The sequence below is a fragment of the Myxocyprinus asiaticus genome, chromosome 33, assembly GCF_019703515.2.
Source record: "Myxocyprinus asiaticus isolate MX2 ecotype Aquarium Trade chromosome 33, UBuf_Myxa_2, whole genome shotgun sequence".
NCBI classification, from domain to species: domain Eukaryota; kingdom Metazoa; phylum Chordata; class Actinopteri; order Cypriniformes; family Catostomidae; genus Myxocyprinus; species Myxocyprinus asiaticus.
In genome coordinates this window covers 35,013,966-35,033,358 of record NC_059376.1, presented here as the reverse complement: position 1 = coordinate 35,033,358, position 19,393 = coordinate 35,013,966, and the positions used below count along the sequence as shown (strand labels likewise).

General features: G+C 39.6%; 3 protein-coding genes across 7 annotated transcripts in view; 1 reads left to right on the top strand and 2 right to left on the bottom strand.

The window, feature by feature from the left end:
- LOC127424394 (plasma membrane calcium-transporting ATPase 3-like) overlaps positions 1–1,729 on the bottom strand; it is a 39,187-nt gene extending 37,458 nt beyond the window's left edge. For all 4 annotated transcript variants that reach the window (XM_051669558.1, XM_051669555.1, XM_051669556.1 and 1 more), the window contains exon 1: positions 1,271–1,729. The gene's annotated coding sequence lies outside the window, so the exon portion shown is untranslated. The remainder of the gene's footprint in view (positions 1–1,270) is intronic.
- A 1,859-nt stretch (positions 1,730–3,588) lies between these two features.
- Positions 3,589–8,048, top strand: LOC127424175 (UDP-glucuronosyltransferase 2A1-like). Its single transcript, XM_051669133.1, has 2 exons — positions 3,589–3,726; positions 5,414–8,048. The coding sequence occupies exon 2, from the start codon at positions 5,417–5,419 to the stop codon at positions 7,034–7,036; it is 1,620 nt and encodes a 539-aa protein (XP_051525093.1). The 5' UTR covers positions 3,589–3,726; positions 5,414–5,416; the 3' UTR covers positions 7,037–8,048.
- Positions 7,795–19,305, bottom strand: LOC127424176 (death effector domain-containing protein-like). Of its 2 annotated transcripts, XM_051669135.1 has the most exons (6): positions 19,107–19,305; positions 18,004–18,074; positions 16,912–17,576; positions 16,659–16,763; positions 16,122–16,259; positions 7,795–10,613 (listed from the first exon to the last, which is right to left on the bottom strand). In XM_051669135.1, the coding sequence occupies exons 3-6, from the start codon at positions 17,465–17,467 to the stop codon at positions 10,204–10,206; spliced, it is 1,209 nt and encodes a 402-aa protein (XP_051525095.1). In that variant the 5' UTR covers positions 17,468–17,576; positions 18,004–18,074; positions 19,107–19,305; the 3' UTR covers positions 7,795–10,203. The 2 variants fall into 2 exon arrangements, with proteins under 2 accessions (XP_051525095.1, XP_051525094.1); XM_051669134.1 differs by lacking the exon at positions 18,004–18,074.
- Positions 19,306–19,393: the final 88 nt, after the last annotated feature.

Genomic DNA, 19,393 nt, shown 5'->3' with positions numbered 1-19,393 from the left:
AATTCAAGTCCTTAGGTTGTGCCTCAAAACATTAAAACTGTCTGTAGTTTGTGAGAAATAAATAGCCAAGTGTTCAACGTGCAAACCCACTGCAGTGGCTTGTGTTTACATAATTTCCGTGGCAAAACACAGACAGTCACTTCTTATCTCAACGCCATTTGAAATACTCTCCTTTAATACCGCAAAAGGGCTGTGCGCGTGCCTCTCTCCCCTACCCGTGTGCTAGCTAGCGGCCTGCGCATGCGCTCATCAACACTTGCCCAATCCCACTGCAGAACAGATTTACTAAGGCAACTCTTATCAGCCATCAGGCCTCGCGATTTTGGATGACATGACAATCCGCCTCCATTTCACTTCTGCCTGTGACACCAACTTTACGTTAATAAACATTTAAACCCATAATCTGTGTGCGTTTCTTTTCTTTTTTCATTATGGACAGGCAGGAATAGTTCTCTGTGCGCGCGCAACAAACATGCGCTTTATAAACGATGATGCCCTTTCCTTGTAACCTTCAGGAATCAGCTGTTCACCTTGGTCCAATGTACAGCTGGGCACACAGTTTATGACAGCATCTGTATCACTTTTGTTATGCATTTTCGGTTTAAGCACGGCATTGCATAGATAATGGTAAGGTAAAATAGTAGAAAATGTACATTACAGGCATACGGATGGGGATTAAAGTGAGGGATGCACAAACTGACCGGGCAGCAAGGTTACATCCATACAGCACCTGCTTTTTAATCTGTCTAAAACTACTGAGAAAAAAACGTTTTCTATACATTTACCCTAATCCGGACATGATGAATCCCAGCTGAGTTCCAAAAATACCCAGTTCTTACAGATACGTTTATAGCTGCACAATACTGCAGACTTGCGTTTGATTTTATTAATTTATATAATTTTATCCTGAATTCTTCTGTCTTATTTTTGGTATCACTCTGCAACAAAACAATTGTTGAACATGAATACCCTGACAATAGCTAAATATATCTGATAGGTGAATCATATCATCATAAATGTTGCGTTATTATTTAATTTCTTTAAAATGCTGACATATTCTAAATTATGGTGACAATTTCCATGTAAGACCATAATCAAAATAAATAAATAATAATGCACTTTAATTATACATTAACGGACATTGTATAGCAACAAACAAACAAAAAAAAAAAAAAAAAAAAAAAAAAACATATTTTACTGACACCACAAGGCACGAGTTAGTCTTCCTCAAAGCCACTGAACATATAAATGAACAAATATATTTACTTACCGCGCAGGCCATGCTCCAAGGACATTTGAGTCGAAAAAAGGAAGGAAAAACAGAAAGATATCCAGTGGTGTACTATCCCAAAATCATACCCATCATGGAAATGAAATAAAAAAAATTAATGAAAGTCACATCATTTGACGCTATTCCAAATGCAGGTGATGCGCAACAGTGCAGAATAGATAAATACAATGCAGGGAACAGAACCCAGCAGACGCTGCTGAGGACTTCATCTTATTCGGAAGAAAACCTGAATGATGCAGATGAGATTGTCCCATGTCCGCATTAAATAATCGCTTAAAAACGGCGTGTTGTGCTATCGGGAACGTAAAAGAGAGGCGTTGAGGTCACATCGTTGCTTTAATTTTTGGTGCAGATTGGTAGAGTGGGTACAAGAAGCCCCTGATGGGTGAAGGAGAGATGAGGGGTCTACATGCTGATGATGCCCGTTTGACGCGCATCTCGCGGCGATGGCAGCAGCATCCGCGCGCTGGAGGACGGGAGATGGGCGGGGGTGCGGATGAATACTGAATACAGGCCGAATTTATGATTTCTACTATGGCGAAGGCTTTGTTATTAATATTCATAAGCCTAACACTCGCCAGTGGAAGGTAACAACGCAATGTCAGCGTGATTAATCAATATTCATAAGCGGTACCTTTGAAATTAGCATGTTGCCGTGATATATTAGTATGATATACTTAATATTCATGAGCGAGGCATTCGCTATTGGAGGGATACGAAGCAACGTAGCACGACCTTATTAATATCCATAACTTAGGCCTTAGAAGGCTTCGTAATTTCGCTGTTCACGCAATAACATTTTAAAATAAAAAGACATTATGAATAGAAAGTCACAGATGCCTCTAATAAAAAGTATGTGAAGAGAAAATATATATATAAAAAATATATATATATATATATATATATATATATATATATATATATATATATATATATATATATATATATATATATATATATGCATAGTGTAGATATAGAACAAATAGTAGAACAAGCAAGGACATTGCTTGTTAATAGCTTTTTAATTCATTCACCTCTGTCTCTCGACTGAGCATTGATTATAAAGCGAGAACTCGTGCAGTCTGCTGCCAGTAGCTCCATTAATAAAACATAAAACAAAGGACTTTTGAAAGAGAAAGATGGCGCAGAAGAGAAGCAAAAACGCTGGGTCCTTCTGCTTTTTATATGACCTTCAGCATTTTATAGCATAGATAACAATGACCCTCTGAACACACACTTTTACACACTTTTGTGGACTGTGCATCTGCACTGTTGCATTATTCGTCTGAATTCTACTGTGAATATTTTAGCCCCCCTAGTGGTGAAGAATGGAAATACATACTCTGTCAGCAGCAGTCATGTCTCATGTAGTTGCACATGAGGTCTCATTTAATAGTAGCCTAAATCTTGATCACAGTGATTAAATTGGGCTATTTACAGGAAGAAGAGCTGTTATCTAACAGATATTTCTTAGGATTTTAGCCTTTGTACATAGTATGTATTTGTTTGCTATGGCAAGGCTGAAAATTAGGGTGCTGTTAGACCTTATGCAGAAGAGATGGACAATATTGGTGCAGAAGAATTGTATACTTTAGTATACTAAGTTCCATCTCACGTTACAGAGGAGAAAAAAACATTATTGCCTTGTCAACGTGCCACTACGCCCAAAGAGATTTGTTGGCAAAGTTATTTTTTCAAAAATCATAAAGGAATGTTAATTGGCTTTCTCTCATAATTTGGAACCAATCTTAAGGGCGAAAAATAACAATCAAATGACATCATTCTGGATGAACAAACATTTTGAAATATAAACTGACAAATAGAATTTTATCCAGTTGTGTCTTATATGATCCTAAAATAAATTTAGTTTGATACATTTATGATAGGTTCAATTATTACAGAACTCAATTAGCAATCCTTTTTGACAGGACAGGATTTTTTTGGTTAGGAGTGAAACAATGTACAATGTTAGTATTTACCAGCACATGATTGTGTCCATGCTTTTATTTTATTGCACCATGCTGCTTCTTAGAATTTTGTTTTAATGAGTTAGATTAGAAAAGGAGTGAAAGGTTTTAAACAGGGTTGGAATGTTCTGCATGTAATCCCCTGACATACTGTAATCTGTTTGAGGGCCCACCTCTCTTTCTCTCATTCTTTTACCAAAGGCATGCTTTAGATCAAGCCCCCTTTTATGCTAGGGAATATAAACACACAAAGGAAGTGCAGTTCTGGGCCAAAGTTCAACCTCATATCTCAAATATGTGCCGGTGTTCACTTTTAAAGCAAGAAAGAAATACATGAACACATTATAGTACCTTGCTCACTCTTGCCAATCCTCAACCACACTACTGTCTGCAATTTAAGGATTCTAAACTGCACCACTGAATCATCCACATTGCAAAATTTGTCTTCAGGACATCACAAAGGACCAGGTAAAGTGTCTTATTCTACTTGCCATGTGCATTCTATAAAATATTTTACTTTTGCAGAGGCAGTTGCAGTAGTGCATGGTCATTAACAGGTAATAGACACTGTTGCACTATGGTATTCTGAACAACGGACAATCAATCAGCAATTCTACAGTACACTGTATAAATTAAATAGATGTACATTTATACTTATTTATGGTATACTATTTACTGATTAAACTATAATTTAAATATTCACAAATAAATTTTTTACATTGTATACATTTCTAGTTGCCTGCTTTTATATTACGCCTATATATATTTAATATTTTTATTATCAAATTTTATTTGAAATGGCAATGTATGGAAGTAAATCACTGAAACACATGAATAGTGTAACTATTCAGTAATAATAACTTATTCGGCCAGTTCATAGACTTTAATGATTAAATAGATTGAGAGGTGCATAAGATGAAACTTATTTTAGTACATAGCATTCACATAATGCTCCTATTCAGCATACATGGAAAGTTATATGATCTATATGTACTCTAGTACCTTATAGTTTCAGGACCGCCCACGTTTCACGTGCAAACGATGAACTCTTAACACTCTACATGTGTTCCACTGAGATTCTGTAACAGTGCCAAGGCAAAGTGCAATGATTCTCACAGAGAAATGTTTGAACTTTCGTGAAAGGGCAGCCAACCAACATACAGTATGAGAGATGGAAAAATAAAGGACAAAATGATCTTGAGATAATTAAAATACAAAGACTGCAAACACTTACTGATATCAGTTGTCTTGATCATATGTGGTATAAAACGTATTATTAAGTGGATAGTTCACACAAAAATTTAAATTCTGTCATCTTTTACTCACCGTCATGTTGCTCCGAACCGTTACGACTTACTTTCTTCCTTGGAACGCAAAAGAAGATAAGTAATTATTTATAATTAATTACATTATTTCAACGGACATGTCACATGCAGCAAATTTGCCAGAACTCTCGATTTGGTGTAACTTCCATTTAAGAGGATAGTTAGAGAAAAGGGGATCCCTTTAACTACATTTATCTATTGTCTTAGTATCTATAGTTTTTGTATTTGATTTTCAATAGGACATTACAAATGCTAAAGTGTTAAAGCAAAAATATATATAAGTAAACTAAACATTAATTTCTAATATACTTTGTTATTCCAGTGTCATGAACAGTTGACACCCCAACCGCTCAACAACTTTTGGGGCGATTTCTCTTCCCAGTCCGCTCATGCCTGGGGGAGGCATTCGTAATGCCTGATCAAAAGCCTATCATATAATTGTGGTATATGGTAAGCTAGTAGGCTAGTCGGCTAGCTAGCAGAATGCTAAGGTAGTATGCCGAGCAGTTAGCTTGCAAAATCTAAGCTAATTGAAAAATACCAAGAACTAGAAAGGTTTAATTACACATTCTGCTTCAGTTATGTGTGAAGACATTCATTTTTTGTATTTACATAGCAGTACAGGCATAAATCATAAAATGATTTTGTATGATTTCTAATAAGGTACTGACCAGAGTACCCATTAAAAGGCCTTTAAGCCAATGGAATTGCTTTGGGGTCACTGGTGGTCTGCATCGTCCAATGGGTTCTTAATTGTTCACTACACCGGAAAGTTGCTCAACAATGCGTTTCCCAATTAAATGATTGACAAATCAAATGTATATTTTCAGACAATGCTGCTGCTGCTGCTGTGCAGCCGTCTCCATCTCCAAATCTATGTACTTTTTGCCTTCCTGTGGAGTCTTCCATCACTTTCCCTGGCTGGAAAGATCCTAGTGTACCCTGTGGATGGAAGCCACTGGCTTAACATGGACATTCTGCTCCAAGAGCTTCATCAGCGAGGTCACCAACTGACAGTGTTCCGTTCCGCCAACAGTTGGTACATCCCGGAGAACACCACACACTATACATCAATCACAGTAAGTGTCTCGCACATCAGCAGCCTGGAGGACCCAGAGTACATGGCATCCTTTCTTAAGAGAAACATTGACATTCAAAGAGGGGAAGGGTCCATTTTGTCTTTCATCGCCCTGCAGAAAGAGATTCTTACTCTTTTAGAAGAGTCTCATAAGTCCTCAGCTGAGATGGTGAGGACCATCTTGGAGGATAAAAAGCTGATTAAAAAGCTCAAAAACTCCAAGTACGATTTGATGCTGACTGATCCCGGTTTTGCAGGAGGAGTTGTAATGGGTGCGTACTTGGGTCTACCAATGGTTTTCAATGTCCGGTGGATCACCAATGGTGAAGGACACTTTGCAATTGCACCCTCACCTCTTTCTTACATCCCAACTATTGGATCCAAGATAACAGACAAAATGACCTTTGTGAACAAACTGAAAAATTTCTTGCATTTTGGAATTGGCCAATATATAGACCACATGATTACAAGGCCCCTCTATCAAGGAGTCGTCAATGAATACATAGACCCAAACTCCAATATCTACTCCCTAATCCAAGGAGCTGATCTGTGGCTCATGCGAGTCGACTTTGTTTTTGAGTTCCCTCGTCCTACGATGCCCAACGTGGTCTACATTGGAGGCTTCCAGTGTAAACCCTCCAAGCCTCTTCCAGCTGAACTGGCAAAATTTGTAGAGAGTGCTGGAGAGTATGGGGTGGTAATCATGTCTCTGGGTACTCTGCTTGGAAGTCTGGTTCCTGACATATCTGAGACTGTCGCTTCCGCGTTCGCTCGATTGCCACAAAAGGTGATTTGGAGGCACGTAGGGGAAAAACCATCTACTTTGGGGAACAATACACTCATGGTGGACTGGTTGCCTCAGAATGACCTTCTAGGCCATCCTAAAACAAAAGCTTTTGTGACACATGGAGGAACCAATGGGATCTATGAGGCTATTTATCATGGTGTGCCAATGCTTGGACTCCCACTCATCTTCGACCAGTTTGACAACATGGTGCGTCTACAAGCCAGAGGAGTAGCTCAAGTGCTTGACGTCACAGCCCTGGATGCAGATACACTAACAAAAGCCTTGAGGGACATCTTGGATGAAAATCAACAATACCAGAAGAACATGCGCAGAATGTCACGTCTTCATCATGATACACCCATCAAACCAATGGACAGCGCCATCTTCTGGCTCGAGTTTGTCATGAGGCATAAGGGTGCAGCACACTTGCGCACAGAGTCCTACAAGCTTCCTTGGTATTCATACCACAGCTTGGATGTATTAATGTTGATAGTTTGTTTGTTTATGGCAGTCTGTCTGCTCTTAGTCATAATGAGCAAGGCTCTGCTGAAGGTTTTGTTCAGAAAAAGAAAGGCCAAAAAAGAGTGAAGACTATAGGCTCTTTTCCACTATTAGGCTGAACGGTTCTCATCATGTATCTGTGCTGTTACATAAAAAATCTGGATTAGTCTGCATGGTTAATGTTTCTTTTCCCACTATTCTGCTGTGAAATCAGGATTAGAATGGATTGACTAGGCAAGTGCCCAATCATAACTCGGCATGTAAGTAAAGCCATTCCACCAGGATGATTCTCTATCCAGAGTACAGCTAGTTAACTGCACTGAGAAATACGTGCCAGGAGTGGTTTATAATCGTACCATACCAAACATTGCTCAAATGGAAATGCTACTGGAGCCGTTACTGACCATGCTCAGAACCGTTCAGCCTGATTGAGGAAAGGTGTTTTATATTTTTGGCAACACATGTATTTTCTCCTATATTTCATCAAAGCTACTGTGTGTAATTTATGTGCCACTTCCATAGTACTAAAGGGAATGGCAAAAATAATGGTTTCCAAACATCCTTCAGAAACACTCCCACCTTCTGCAGTTGTTCGAAAAAAAATAAAAGGTTGTCCCGTCCCAAACTCATGCCATTGGTTGAGCCCAGAGATATGTTTTGATTGCACCACAGAGCCATAGTGTTACACTTTTCAGGAAAATCAATCTATGAATGGCTTACTTATTTTCTATGCACATTAAGCTGGGATTTGGACAAATTTGAACATTGTGAAAAAACAAACCCACACAAATCTGACAAATATACCAATTAATAACTGTATATTTAAAAAGTAGTACTGTAAAAGATTGCACTTTTAATTATTTGTTTATTGATTTGTACAGACATTGAATGAACCAGCTGTCTATTTTGCACGTAAATATTTCACTTAACAACCACCGGCATGGTCAACAAAAATAAAATTATTCAAAAATCTTAGTCATAATGCGACAGATGGTCAACGATGCCAAACATCTCCTACATTTTGGAATGCTGTATTACTATATATGGTTACAATAGGTGAAATACTTGAGAGAGTAAAAAATAAAGTGCTCCGTCTTCATCTGTTCTACTGTGTCACTTTGAGAATACTCATCTCACTTCTCCAAAAAGTAGCAATCCCATTTCTTTCTCTATGAAAATCTAAGTATAAAAAAGGTTAGAAATGTCTAGATATTTCAGACCTACAGGCCACAGCTTATTTGTCACTGTGTGATATTTAAGGGGGTCAATGTCATATACGTGCAAGATATAAAGACAAACACTTGAACACAATCAATAGAACATGTAACCTATATAATAGATACTAGTCTGTAACTTTGTTTAGTTCCATTAGGAAAACATTACAAAATGCTTTTCTTCCTTCTGTAATAATAGCAGTAGCAATAATTGATCCACAGCTAACTTCTCTAAATGTCTTTTTCACTGTACCCCACAAATTTTAATTCTTTCTATTTTCAACAGTTACATATACTTAACAGATGGGGGAAAAAAGGAAGTGAATTAAATAGAGAAAATAGAGAGTAATAACTTTGGTATTTTAAAAGCAAAAAAGATCTCAAGTCGGCCAAATTACACATGTTCTTGCAATTGTTTGTTGCTCAGGCATTTGTCTCACTTCAGTCATGTTAAAACATAGGTTGCTCATCAGGTTGGCACAATTTGTGATATTACATAAACATTATTCAAACTGCATGAAGTTTCATTCAAGACTTGTTGGGCAGAGGTTAGAGCAGATTATTACAACATAGAATCCCTGGCAGAGGCTGTTCCTCAGAACACATTTGCTTAAATTAAAATAAGTAGAAACTGCATTAAATGAAGCACATCTAAAAGTGCTATCAAGGAGCATCAGAAAAATGGTAAAAAAAAAAGGTTTAGCTTCTATTGTTCTGCATTGCTGCAAGATCACTCTTTTCTTTCTTCTTTTTTTTTTTTTTTACAAGTAATAATGGTTGTAATCCTTCATTTTTACTAGAACAAATCTCAGAACTACCAAATACTTTTTCTGATTTAACAAAATTACCCCATTTGTACCTTTGCAAAAATTCTACAAAGCCTTAATCAAATACTGCCGTAACATACATTTAAACTTTTAAATAGGCATATATCTAAATATTACAGTATTAATGATGCACCAAACTCTAGGCCAATAAATTTCAACTAAATCTGCCAACCAATAACAAACAATAATGATGAATTTCGGAGCTCAATTTTGGTCCAAACAAGGATATGTGCAGGCCTATGGTGCCCAAATATCAATCATTTGGGGAAATTCTGGATAAAGAGGGACCACAAAGTTGCAAATTCAAACAAAAGTGGACATATGCCAGTGCCCTCCTCCCTTAAAGAAAAGAGAAACAATTACAGTGATATGTATCAAAACACAACTTGCAACAAAGCATTTCATAAGCCACATTGAAAACGAAGTCCTCTCCCAAAATCTTTAGATGTTGGCCAGTCCCCCCTGTGAAATTACTAAGACAACATAAATGTGCAATAACTTCAGTGATTAAACAGAAACGGAGAACGTGTACTTTCTCAAGATTCCATAGTGAAGGAAAAACTTTGCAGTGTGCTAAGAAGCTATTTTTGATTTTCTAAACACTCCGTAGAATGCTCACATCAACAAAAAACTGTGCATGGATAGTTCATTAAACAACATTGATGTGGGAATTATTTCTTGATGAGTTGAAGCAATGTGCCACATAGTGTTTTAGAGGCAAATCAGTTGTGTCTAACATTATGCATCCTCTCTGTTAATCTTTGAGATGAATAGGTTTAGTTTAACCAGGAGAATTTCACTAAAGAGCAAACGGTTGTGCAACAAGACTTGATGGAAACATTTCACACAAGCTTAAAAACAAAAGCATTAGTGTTGTTTATGCAAGAAAACAGACAAAAGAAATGAAATGCCTTCTTTGTCCGATACTTTCCCCTTCATATTTTATTTCCACAACTTGAGATACTCAAAATAAAATAGAAATAACAACTTTCCATACCACTCTTCAACTTCTATCTTTCCATACATGTTAGCTGGAGATGCAAATCCCGGCCTCTTTTCTTGTACAGCACCTTTCTTTAAAGAGTCACTTCCCCTTTGTTTACATTCCTCACTATTCTTTTTTCCCAGTTAATACCTTCTCATTAGTGTCCACTCTCTCCTCATCAGGGAACCTCTTAATTCTTTCCACTTATCGACTGAGTCAATCCCTCCACTAGGACAAGGGAACCTCCCTGTTCCCCATGCCTGCACCAGCACCCCCTGCCACCAGGTTCCTTAACAACTTCCTCCTGCCAGCCTGGTAGTCTTCTTCATCTACGTTCACCAGGAGCTTAATGGCCTCGTGGCCCACTGCTTGCTTTAGAGAGTCTGTGATGAAAACGCCCTTCAGGGCTTCCAAAAGTGAGCCGTTGATGTAGTCCCGCCAGAAAGCGTCCAGGTAGGTCAGCTCTGAGAACTTGATGTCACAAATAATGGAACCCAGGTCACGGGATTTGAGGATGGTATTGGCCTGGTTAAAACGCTCAAACTGCCTCTCTAGCGCCTCCTGCTTGTTGGAGAAGACGTTGCCTTGTAGAGCCGACTCATGCTGACAGTACTCTGCACGCACTCTCAGTCGTATATCTGTGAGACAAGGAAGATTTAAAAAGATTTGCCTTCAAAATCTGCCTGCAAAGCAAACTTAGACTATTTGACAAACAATGTTCCTAAAAGCAAAGGTTCAGATGGCATGTCCACAGACCATCTAATGCATACAAAAAAATGGAATTAGCTGTATGAAATTGACTTCAATCAGACCGGCAGGCTTCTAAGAAACTTTCTGAAAACCTTTAAAGAAAGTTTTGCCAAAGTTTGCAAGGCTTACGCCATCAAATAAGAAACACATTCTACAACCCAGTGGTTGCTCAGAAAACATTATGTGGATACAAAGTTTCATTTCACCTCAGGCCACATGTGCTTCTTCCCTCTCTCTCTTGCGGCATACGCAGAAAAATGTCGCAAGACAAGTAGCTATGGAAATCTCTTTGGTGGTGATGCAGGAAGCGGATCCCACCGAGCGGCCTTTTTCAAGTGCAGGATAATCGCATTAGGCGAGTCAGGTCATGTCTTTCACCAGACCATGTTTACATGTTAATTTTGCTCATCAAAAAATTACGTGTGTCATGTTCTATATTTAATGTACAGTGATCATAATGCAAGGCAAGCACATCGCAGATAAATGCATCTTTTCAGCAGAATTTAGTGATGGATTAGGCTGCTGGAATAGATTAAGAATTTTAAATGGGACAAATAAACACAATGTTTTTAAACTTTTTTCTGAGGGTTTCCTACTTTCAAGACTAGTCGACTCAAATGTAAATTTAAACATCAGTGAAATTAGTCATTCCATACATCCCTAGTTCAGATTATTTGATCAGCGGAATATTACTCGCTTCCTCAATAATTCAGTTTCATCGGATGTGTTCACTCCCTGAATAAATTAATCATGGTTGACTGCGAATAGTGATTTTTACAAAGACATTGGTGACTGAGAACTTCTGTTTTTGCATGATTCTGCATTTACAACATTAGGCCTATTGAACATAAACAGAAATAAGAGCACCTTTAATTATAGCTGTTAACTGGGGGCCTGGGTAGCTCAGCGAGTATTGATACTGACTACCACCCCTTGTAGCAGATGACAACAGGTAGAGCGCTAATTCACTTTTTAGAACGAGTAATATTCAGACTACATATTAATTTATTTAAATAGTAGCCTTTTGCAGTTTAATAATCACACTTTGAGTCACACAGCGACCAGCTTTTCCGGATTGGGAATCTGCCCTCATTACCTCAGAGCTCCTTGGTCTAACAACACAGAAACACTTAAAAATAAAAGCTCCGCCAAAATAAAAGCTCAATTTAAATGAAAAAAGTATGACAGAAATAGATCACTACTATATAGTTATGTAATATTCATGGTTATACTGCTAATACTAATACGCTGCTTGGACTCAAGATGGCGCCGAGTATGGCTGCTGCGTTGCGAGCTCCGACACAACATAGCAATGTTTTGTTTGTTTTGTTCACAATTCTTATGTTTTTTGTCTTGGATGTTGTCTGCCTTATTGTCTACGACAGACAAACACTTTTGGACATTGGTTCAGCGATCTCACACCGAAAACCGGACTTCACATTCCTCAATGCCGACCCGCTGTTTACAAACACGCAAGCAGAGCCCTTTGTCTGGGCAGCACGGCCGCGGAAACGCAGGAGGAAAAGGGGAAACAGAGCCGGCGTTCTCAGAGTAAGACGCCGCGCAAATCGACCCCCGCTTCCCACTATTCTACTGGCAAATGTTCAGTCTCTGGATAACGAGCTCTGCGAGCTGAAAGCGCGGATCTCTTTCCAATGAGAGACGAGGGACTGCTGCATTATCTGCCAAACAGAAACTTGGATGTCTGCGGAGATTCCAGACTCAGCCATTGAACACGCGGGGTTCTCCGTGCACCGAGCGGACAGAGCGAAAGACCTCTCAGGTAAAACTAGAGGAGGTGGTGTATGTTTTATGATCAACAAATCCTGGTGTGATCAGAGGAACGTACATTCCATCAAGTCTTTGTTCTCCTGATCTGGAATTTCTTATGCTTCTGTGTCGACCATTCTGGCTACCGAGGGAATTCACAGCGGTCATTATCACTGCTGTGTACATCCTCCCACAAGCCGACACAGACCGGGCACTCAAGGAACTGTATGGGAGTATAAGTGAGCAGGAAACCGCGCACCCTGAGGCCGCGTTCATTGTGACCGGGGACTTTAATAAAGCTAGTTTAAAATCAGTCGCACCAAAATACCACCAACACATCAGTTTCAACACACGAGGGGACCGGGTTTTGGACCATTGCTACTCTCCCTTCCGGGATGGCTACAAATCCCTCCCCCGCCCACCATTTGGCAAATCGGACCACTCTTCCATTCTGCTTCTGCCCGCTTACAGGCAGAAATTGAAACAGGAAGCACCCACCCTCAGAACGATCCAGTGCTGGTCGGACCAATCAGACTCTACGCTACAAGACTGTTTTGATCACACGGACTGGGAGATGTTCCGGTCCGCCTCTGATGACGACATCGAGCTTTACGCTGATAGCGTAATGTGTTTCATCAGAACGTGCGTAGAGGAAGTGATTCCGACCAGAACTGTACGAATCTATCCGAATCAGAAGCCATGGATCAATAGTGATGTTCGCGCGGCACTTAAAGTGCGGACCTCCGCTTTTAATTCCGGGAACGCGGAGGAGCATAAACAAGCCAGTTATGCCCTCCGAAAAACTATCAAAACAGCAAAGCGCCAGTACAGGAGCAAGACTGAAGGACAGTTTAACACCACCAACTCTAGAAGCATGTGGCAGGGAATTAACATCATCACGGACTTTAAAGGGAATAAAAACTCCGCCATGAACACCGCTGCCTCTCTACCGGATGAGCTAAATACTTTTTATGCTCGTTTTGAGGGAAATAACACCGCCCTCGCGGAGAGAGCTCTCGCGGCTGAAGCTACAGAGGTTAGTTCACTCTCCGTCTCTGTAGCGGATGTAACCCGATCCTTCCGACAGGTGAATATCCGCAAAGCCACGGGCCGCATCAGAGCGTGTGCGAACCAACTAGCTGGTGTTTTTACGGACATTTTCAACCTTTCCCTCTCTTTGTCTGTAGTCCCCACATGCTTTAAAACATCCACCATTGTGCCTGTACCAAAACAATCAAAAATAACTTGTTTAAATGACTGGCGTCCTGTTGCTCTGACCCCCATCATCAGCAAATGTTTTGAGAGACTAATCAGAGATTACATCTGCTCTGTATTGCCACTCTCTCTTGACCCGCTGCAGTTTGCTTACCGCAACAACCGCTCCACTGATGATGCCATTGCATCTACAATACACACTGCTGTCTCCCACCTGGAAAAAAAGAACACTTATGTGAGAATGCTGTTTGTAGACTACAGCTCAGCATTCAACACCACAGTGCCCTCCAAGCTAGATGAGAAACTCCGGGCTCTGGGCTTAAACAGCTCGCTGTGCAGCTGGACCCTGGACTTCCTGTCAAGCAGACGCCAGGTGGTTAGAATAGACAGCAACATCTCCTCATCACTAACCCTCAACACTGGAGCCCCGCAGGGCTGTGTTCTCAGCCCACTACTGTATTCCTTGTACACACATGACTGTGTGGCAACACATAGCTCCAATGCCATCATTAAGTTTGCTGATGACACGACGGTGGTAGGTCTGATCACTGACAATCACCTCTCTGCCTACAGAGAGGAGGTGCACACTCTTGACACACTGGTGTCAGGAGCACAACCTCTCCCTCAACGTCAGTAAGACAAAGGAGCTTGTGGTGGACTTCAGAAGAAAAGACAGAGAACACAGTCCCATCACCATCAATGGAGCACCAGTGGAGAGAGTCAGCAGCTTCAAGTTCCTGGGTGTCCACATCACTGAGGAACTCACATGGTCCGTCCACACTGAAGTCGCTGTGAAGAAGGCTCATCAGCGCCTCTTCTTCCTGAGACGGCTGAGGAAGTTTGGAATGAACCGCCACATCCTCACACGGTTCTACACCTGCACTGTGGAGAGCATCCTGACTGGCTGTATCTCCGCCTGGTACGGCAATAGCACCGCCCACAACCGCAAAGCACTGCAAAGTGTGGTGCGAACTGCCAGACACATCATCGGAGGTGAGCTTCCCTCCCTCCAGGAAATATATACAAGGCGGTGTGTGAAAAAATCTCAGAGGATCATCAGAGACTCCAGCCACCCGAGCCATGGGCTGTTCTCACTGCTACCATCAGGTAGGCGGTATCGCAGCATCAGGACCCGCACCAGCCGACTCCATGATAGCTTTTTCCCCAAGCAATCAGACTTCTGAACTCTTGATCTCCCACGATCAAAATACATCAGCACTGCACTTTATTACCCTTACTCTTATATCTCACACCGGACTGTCATAAATTATTATTATTATTATTATTATATTATGTTCTCTCTTAACAACTGACTATCAACTGACAGCCTGAATGTCAATACAGTACAATACTGTACATTCTATATATATATATATATATATATATATATATATATATATATATATATATATATATATATATACACTTTTTTTATATATATTTTTATTTTTTATTTTTATTGAATCATGTGTATCTATATAGTAAAAAAAAAAAAAACAGCGTATTGTATACTGTACAGTGTATGTTATTATTTGTATATTGTTGAGTGTAATTATGTGTATAACAGATGTTTAAATTGTGTTGTGTTAATTTGATGTTATTGTAAATTGGTACTGTCTCATCACTGTCACGACTGCTATGTTGATCGGAACTGCACCCAAGAATTTCACACACCATTGCACTTGTGTATATGGCTGTGTGACAATAAAGTGATTTGATTTGATTTGACTACTACTAATAATAATAATAATAAATCAATAGTAAATGTATTATATTTAAGCAATATCTCACATCTGTGATGCTCTATTATGCAGCAATTTATTTGACAAAAATAACTCCAATGTTGTATTTTGGATTGTGCTGTGAGGTTCTGTATACAATCACTTCATTTGATAAAAATAATAAAATTTCATGTTGAAAATTAATTGTTATACTTTAATTTGATTAAAGTTTGAATTTATTTATTTAAACACAATTTAGATGATAACATTGAGTTCAGAAAAACAAAAAACAGGTATCGGACTCGATATAGGCGAGTACTAAAAAAAAACAAAGTAACAGTACTCGTACTTGTTCTGAAAAAAAATGGTATCGGAACATCCCTACTGTTAACCTATACATTCCACATTGTTCTCAGTAGTAATAATAAAATTACAGCTTTTTGTAGTTTTATAATCCACTACGCTTATATCATAATTTTGATTAAAGTGCAGCCCTACTGTTACATCACTTACAAAAGATCACTTAAACAGTGTGGTTGATTCTTTTACATGTCTGTCAGATGGCCCCATCCGGTACAATTGGGTAGATCTTGGAAAGAATACACTGCATAGTAAACCAGACTTTATGCTAAAAGTCCATGGCTACTTGACAATGATGCATGTCCAAACAAAGCCCATCAGTTTCCTTACCACAGGTCAGTTTTTCTCTGCAGTCAGCTGTCATGTGAGATCTCTTCCTTTTCCTACTTGGTGTAGGTGGGATGGGTTTAGCACGAGGTGGGCATACCTGGTGTCCTGAAGGAGGACAGCAGATCAATGGCTGGGGTCCTGAGAAACAGAAACGGAACATGAACAGGACAACGTCTAATTAAAATCAATACAATTATGTCTGGTTTTGAAACGTATGCATTTCAACAGCCATGGTTTAGGTTTTTAAGAAAAAGGGTGAGGATTAGGATAATATCCAGGTCAGGATTGGAAGAATATATGACTTTCTTTGATGTTAGCACCAGTCACCATTTGCTTTCATTGCATGTTTTTTACCATACAATCAAAGTACCTGGTGACTGAGGCTGTCATTTTATCTGTTAACTCATTTTGAGTTCCATGGATGAAAGTAAGTCATAATGGTTTGAAACAACACAAAGGTGATTAAATGATAACGAAATTATAACTTTTGGGTGAATTATCCCTTTAAGTCTAATGCACAGGCTTTGGAGGACACACCTGTTCTTCTGTGATGAGTGCCCTGCTGGGCCTCTCCTGCTCCTCTCGGAGAAACGTAACGTACTGATGTCTCCTCTAGATATTTATCTACTGGATCTGGGCATACTGCAAAATAATCAGCAACATATTACATATTCACTCTTTAAAAAAAAAAGAGGGATGAAACTATGTACATTTAGCACAATAACCAACCGGCTTAAGCTCACTGCAATAAAGCTCACTGCAATAAGCAAGTGCTAACAAGATCCCAAACCTGTTTGTCTTTTGCGCAGTGTAACGTAGGGCAGCAGGTCATGGCGAGTGATGATACGGAGCAGCTGAAGAACATGTCGAAAGTTTGTCTCATCACACCGCCCCTGCCGCTCCAGCGCAAGCAAGAAATCTCGTCCACTCCGTATCCCTCCTCTCTCGTACTCGTCAATAACGTCCACAAAAAGGAAGGACAGCACTCGCACATCGCGATGTGTCAGCTGCGCACCCACAATATCAAACATGCGGTGAAGCGAATAAAGCCCATACGCATCGTCCACGGCCTCTTCCGGCCACGGCTCGACCCGGCCAGTAGTTCTCCTAGAGGAGCCGGAATTACTCGATGACGGAGCCAGTCGGCTTAGAGAGAGTGCGAGGGAGTTACCGTGAGGTGTTGTGGATGAGGACGCCGCAACCCAGCCTCTCCGAGAAGAGGAGACCCCGGATCGAGAATGCGAGTCTATTGGGGAACGTGGAATGTGTTGCCTGCCCTGACTGGATGAAGAGTTCTGTGGAGAGAGTAGGGCAGGGTTGGCGTTCCCATGCTGCTGTGAGGTCATCACTCTTCGCTACAGGGGTGACGGTGTGAGGCGGAAGGCCCTGTCAGCAGTGTGAAGCTCAAATCAGTGTCAACACACTCGGCCCACAAAGCTCACCTCCAACTTCACACTAAAAGAGAACACAATTAATAAAGAGAGAACCACCAGTGTGCATATGTTTAGTTATTTACTTCACTGCAGTATTTTAGATTATTACAGGTCAACCAATAATGGATTTTGCAGAAACCAATAATTAAGGTGGTGGAAAAGACAGATAACCGATTAATCGGTAGAAACGTTTTTAAAATCGATTTATAAACTGTTAAAAAAAAATCATTTATTGTTCAACCAAAATGCCAATAACAACCAGGAAAAAGACGGTTTGGTGCATAATGTGGGACTTTTAACTATAAAAAAGTTTAAAACACACTGGGGACTTTTATTTTGAAATGACGGAGACTTAGCTCCATTACAATTACAAAAAATTTATTTAAGTGAGGATAAAAATATGGATGAATATTGTTAATTATGAAAGATTTAATACAACAAATCCTCACGTGATAGTTTTCATTTTACTTCTAGAGGCCGCTGTTATACTCTCGAACCAAGCCGTTCTAGCTGTAAAATCCTAAAACATAGAGGAACACAGAGGAATGAAGAGAAGAAAAAAAAAAAAAAAAAAAAATCGGCCACTATCGGCATAGATTTTTTGCCGATAACCGATAGTTTCAAAAAGCAACTATCGGCACTGATTAATCATTCAAACAGATATATCAGTCTACCTCTCAGATTAAAATAAAATGCAACTCAACTAAATGGTAGCTTCATCCATTTCAGAGGGCAACAACATGTGATGGATTCAATTTACACTATTTAAACAGAGAGACACAACATCTATTGCCCAACTGTGTTTTCTAGACGATGTCCGAATTGCCATTGCTCAACCAACCATGTAAATCATACATCTCTTTTCATATATCAAATGATATAGGCCATCTCATCTCATGGCTAAAACTTTTAATAGCACAGCTACATCTATTGCTATTGTGTAACTATTTGGCAAGCTTGTCTTTAAAGCCTGTTTGTTCATTCGATTAAAAACCTAGCCTGATAAAGAACAGCGGTTCAAACACTTGGGTAAACAACCAATTAGATTTTCTTCAAGTTCATGTAAAAAACGTGTTTTTTGAAGGAGCATATACTGCAACTGCTCTGTTTGCTTACTCATTAACATCTATCAAGTTGAATATCAAAATGTAAAGAGCCATATAACACCTGAAATCTACATCTTGGCTTTCTAAACACACAGAATGCTATTATCTTTAAAAGCCTTCATACAAGTCATACAAGTCAAAGAATATGTCGTAATTAGCTTCCTGAACAAGCAGTTACATGTCAACAATCTACTGAAATCTACCCAGACAGCTGTGTTAGCCTGCTACTTAACATACACAATGAGGGGCAGGAGAACACCGTAATATATTAAGATTATATACATTTTTAAGGTTAATATTTAATAACAATCACATCTAATGTCTATATACTTCTAGAAGTATTACAACTTTTTTTTATTATTGTTTTAAACTTCGCTTAGCAACCGACTGCTGACTTGCTAACGTCAACAGCGTGTAGCAACACTGAATGTACACAACTGTCTTACCTCTTCAATATCATGAATCACGTTACAGGCACGGCGACAACGGACGTAGACTCGGATCAAATGTGCGGACTGGTCCTCATACATGTGCAAAGATCGTGTGTGGGGATAATTTAAACGGTTTGGTGAAGCTTGGTAATGAGCCCATTTTTTGTTCCTCTACTAAAATGTAGGTACATCCGGGACATGGCCAAGAGTGGGGCAACATCCGGGGAACGTAGGAAACTCTTCATCTTTATTCAGAAGACTATAAACGCTTGACGTTTCACACACCAGCCTGAGTGATGTGT

Excerpts from the sequence above, each read along its gene's own strand:
- LOC127424175 (XM_051669133.1), top strand. The coding sequence starts at position 5,417 with ATGCTGCTGCTGCTGCTGTGCAGCCGTCTCCATCTCCAAATCTATGTA.
- LOC127424176 (XM_051669135.1), bottom strand. The coding sequence starts at position 17,467 with ATGACCTCACAGCAGCATGGGAACGCCAACCCTGCCCTACTCTCTCCA. Across the intron at positions 16,764-16,911 it reads ACTGCGCAAAAGACAAACAG|TATGCCCAGATCCAGTAGAT; the intron begins GTTTGGGATCTT and ends ATTATTTTGCAG. Across the intron at positions 16,260-16,658 it reads CACTCATCACAGAAGAACAG|GACCCCAGCCATTGATCTGC; the intron begins GTGTGTCCTCCA and ends TCTGTTTCTCAG.